Source organism: Acanthisitta chloris, unplaced genomic scaffold (assembly GCF_000695815.1).
Source record: "Acanthisitta chloris isolate BGI_N310 unplaced genomic scaffold, ASM69581v1 scaffold45590, whole genome shotgun sequence".
NCBI lineage: Eukaryota > Metazoa > Chordata > Aves > Passeriformes > Acanthisittidae > Acanthisitta > Acanthisitta chloris.
The window spans coordinates 5958-9001 of NW_008653071.1; the positions used below are offsets into that span (position 1 = coordinate 5958).

A 3044-nucleotide genomic window follows, 5' to 3' on the forward strand; every position below is an offset into this window, starting at 1 on the left:
AAACGTGAAGGTGCTTTATTCAGACTGGACAGTTCAACACAACTTCACATTTTTCCATTTACTACAGAAATGATACAAAACTCCAGATACCAGAGCAGGTAAGTACAGAAATGTAGGACACTCAGACTTCTCCAGATTTGATCATAAACCAGGACAAACCCCCCAAAACACCACAACTTCAGCCTTCCCTCCCTACTTCTGAGGGTTTTCCCTTCAAAGCAGCCATTACATTGCACATTTGTGTGCCCTCACTTCTATCTGTTCAGTAACCAAACAGCCCCTGGATGCTGCAGAGAAGCAAAGGCTCCGTGGGAAAAGTCTCAACATCAACACGAATTACAGCCTTTGAAAAAAAACCACCCTAAAATCCTGTTGATCAGATAGTAAATGAAATCACCTGAAGTCCTACAACCCAAATGCAGGAAACAGTTGATAGATCCAACAAGCTTCATGTTCCAAAGCTGTTAGAAACAAAGCTGTTCACCCACACCCCATGTCAATGCTACATATACACTCCTGAGATCACCTCCTGCCACTTTTAAACGAGGATAACACCAACATAATGGCCCAGTGACAGTCACTTTTGCAGGACGTGGCAGTCTCCAGGCTCAGTACTAGTCACTGAGCTCCAGGTCGTATTCAGGGTAGAGCTGTTTTGTAGTGACCCCTCGGATAACAGCTGGGAAAACAAGAAATACCATTGCTTTCATTAAACACAGGTCAGACGAGGCAGAAAGGTTGTGTTTCCCTCCTTTAACTATCCCATAGCACCTCCTATAGCCAAGAAACCAACCCAAGGTTTTGCAGCTGTGCTCTCTTCCTTGTCTCAACACCTTTTATTCAAGCATATGACAACAAAACTGACTAAAATAATTAATACCCATCAAATTTTAGCAATCCATAACTGACTGAAATACTGGTAAATGACAATAATTGCTCATGTTCTAAAAACACCCCAAGAAAATGATGACAGAAGTATTTGTGCTTGCACAATGATTGAGCAATATAAGCCTAGAAGTGAAAAATGTGTAACACCAGCTCTGCCTCTGTGGTGCAGCAGCTTCTCTCTGTCTGTATGAAAACACTAAGAAGTTTTTCAACAGCTTTCCCCTTACCCAGTTTGCCCAGAAGCATCTGCCCAGCATCTTTGATTTCATTGTATTCATGGAGCAGAGAGATGTGCTTCTCCAGTTCCTCCAGGCTGTAGCCTCTGTAAAATAACACCAGAAAGGTCACAAATGGCACAGAGAGGTTGGGGCTGCTGCTGCCACTGCCCCAGCACAGTGAGGATGTGGGAGATACCCAAGCCTGGCACCTCAAAAGCAGAATCTGAAGGCAGCAAGTACAGTTGCTATAAGCCACACACATGAAAGCTCCAAATGAGCAGATGCTCATTTTGAGTTTATTTTTGCCACATTAAGACTTAGCAAAAAGCTAATTCAGCCAAGTTCTCAGAATCAGGCAGAAACAGGAGAAGACTCTGGTGAATTCCATTTGTATGTATCACTAATCTGTAGATATGAAAAAAATTAAGAATCATAGAATCATTTGGGTGAAAAAGACCTGCAAGATCATTGAGTCCAACCTGCGACCAAACACCACCATATGAACTAGACCAGAGCACTAAGTGCCACATCCAGTTCTTCCTTGAACCACCTCCCTGGGCAGCACATTCCAATGCCTGACAGCTCTTTCAGTGAAGAAATTCGTCCTGATGTCCAACCTGAACCTCCCCTGGCACAGCTTGAGGCCATTCCCTCTGGTCCCTTCACTAGAAAGCCTTGGAACAGCCTTTGTTGTTTTACCATTTCCATCTCATGCACTACACTGAGAAAATACTCCTTCACTACAAATAACCCAGAGATTTTCTCTTTAAAAACCAAGCAGCAATCTAATGTCAAAACAGCTGCTAATAAGCAGCTGCCACAGTGTGTCATAGGGAAACCACAATAACACAGCTGCACTGCCCTGTATGTGGCATCTGCCAAGGCCAAAGAATTCCACAGGACACTTGCCTGGAAAATCCCTCTGCTTCTTGAGCACAAAGGCTTAACCCACTCATATCAGATATAAAACAAATGAATGTTTGATTAAGATGGAACAAAGAGGAATTAGTTTCATCTGGGACTAAATTTGTTAGGTCACACATGATCTCCATGTGGACAAGGACTCCTGGGAGCATCACATGCTGTAGCACCATGAAGGCTGAAATTATCCATCCCCACTTAACACATAATCACCTCAGCAGCACCTGAGGTAAAGCTAAAATCCTCTTATGCAAGCTCCTAGCAAAACTTGTTTTCCTTTACCAAACAAACCAGAAAGAATTCCCTCATCTTTAACAAGGTTCCATCACTCAAAACACACTGTCACCAACACTGCACCATGACAACAACAGCATCACACCAGGTCACCTCTGAGCTGCAATTCCTGGACCATATTCTGTTTAGAAAACAAAACTAATTGAGGCATTACAGTGAACACTGAGCTTGCCAAGGACATACTCAGACACTAATTGTGCAATTTCTCGGTCTAGAGCAAGGTCTTTCCTTCTCAGCTCTTCAATTTCACACTGCAGGGCTTCTTCACTGGCTCCGTTGGGTTGGCAGGTCCTTGGAGATGGGATCTGTAGAGCAGAGAAGATGTTTAACAGGAATCCAGCCCTGGATAAGACACTACAGTGCTGGGGGCACTAACTGGACAATCCTGTGTGCCACTGAATAAAACAGGAAAAAAGGGAAAAGGAGAAAAGTACCACCCGAGCTCAAGTGAGATATGAATCAGCCTATGTAGTGTTAACCTACCCCACATCATATCCCATAGCATTTTGGAGATTTACTGGGTAAGGTGAAAATAAAAACGGCAATTTGGTTTCTAGAAGCTCCCAGGAAGGGAACTAAGCCAGCAATAACTCCGGGAAGGAGCAACTTCGCCCTGGAGGACAAGCACTCCCGGCCGTGCTCGGGGGCAGCGGTTAGGGGGGAGAGGACGGAGGGAGCTCGGGGGAGGCACCGCGCGGGGCTCAGCGACTCACCGGTGCCCTG

At 44.7% G+C, this 3044-nt stretch overlaps 1 protein-coding gene across 1 annotated transcript; it reads right to left on the reverse strand.

Moving 5' to 3' along the window:
* Nucleotides 1–614: 614 nt before the first annotated feature.
* On the reverse strand, nucleotides 615–2626 carry SWI5 (SWI5 recombination repair homolog (yeast); the record flags this gene model as incomplete). Its single annotated transcript, XM_009079292.1, has 3 exons — nucleotides 615–679; nucleotides 1116–1210; nucleotides 2505–2626. Coding segments are annotated over 3 exons (282 nt in total), but the record flags the coding sequence as incomplete, so codon positions are not given.
* Nucleotides 2627–3044: the final 418 nt, after the last annotated feature.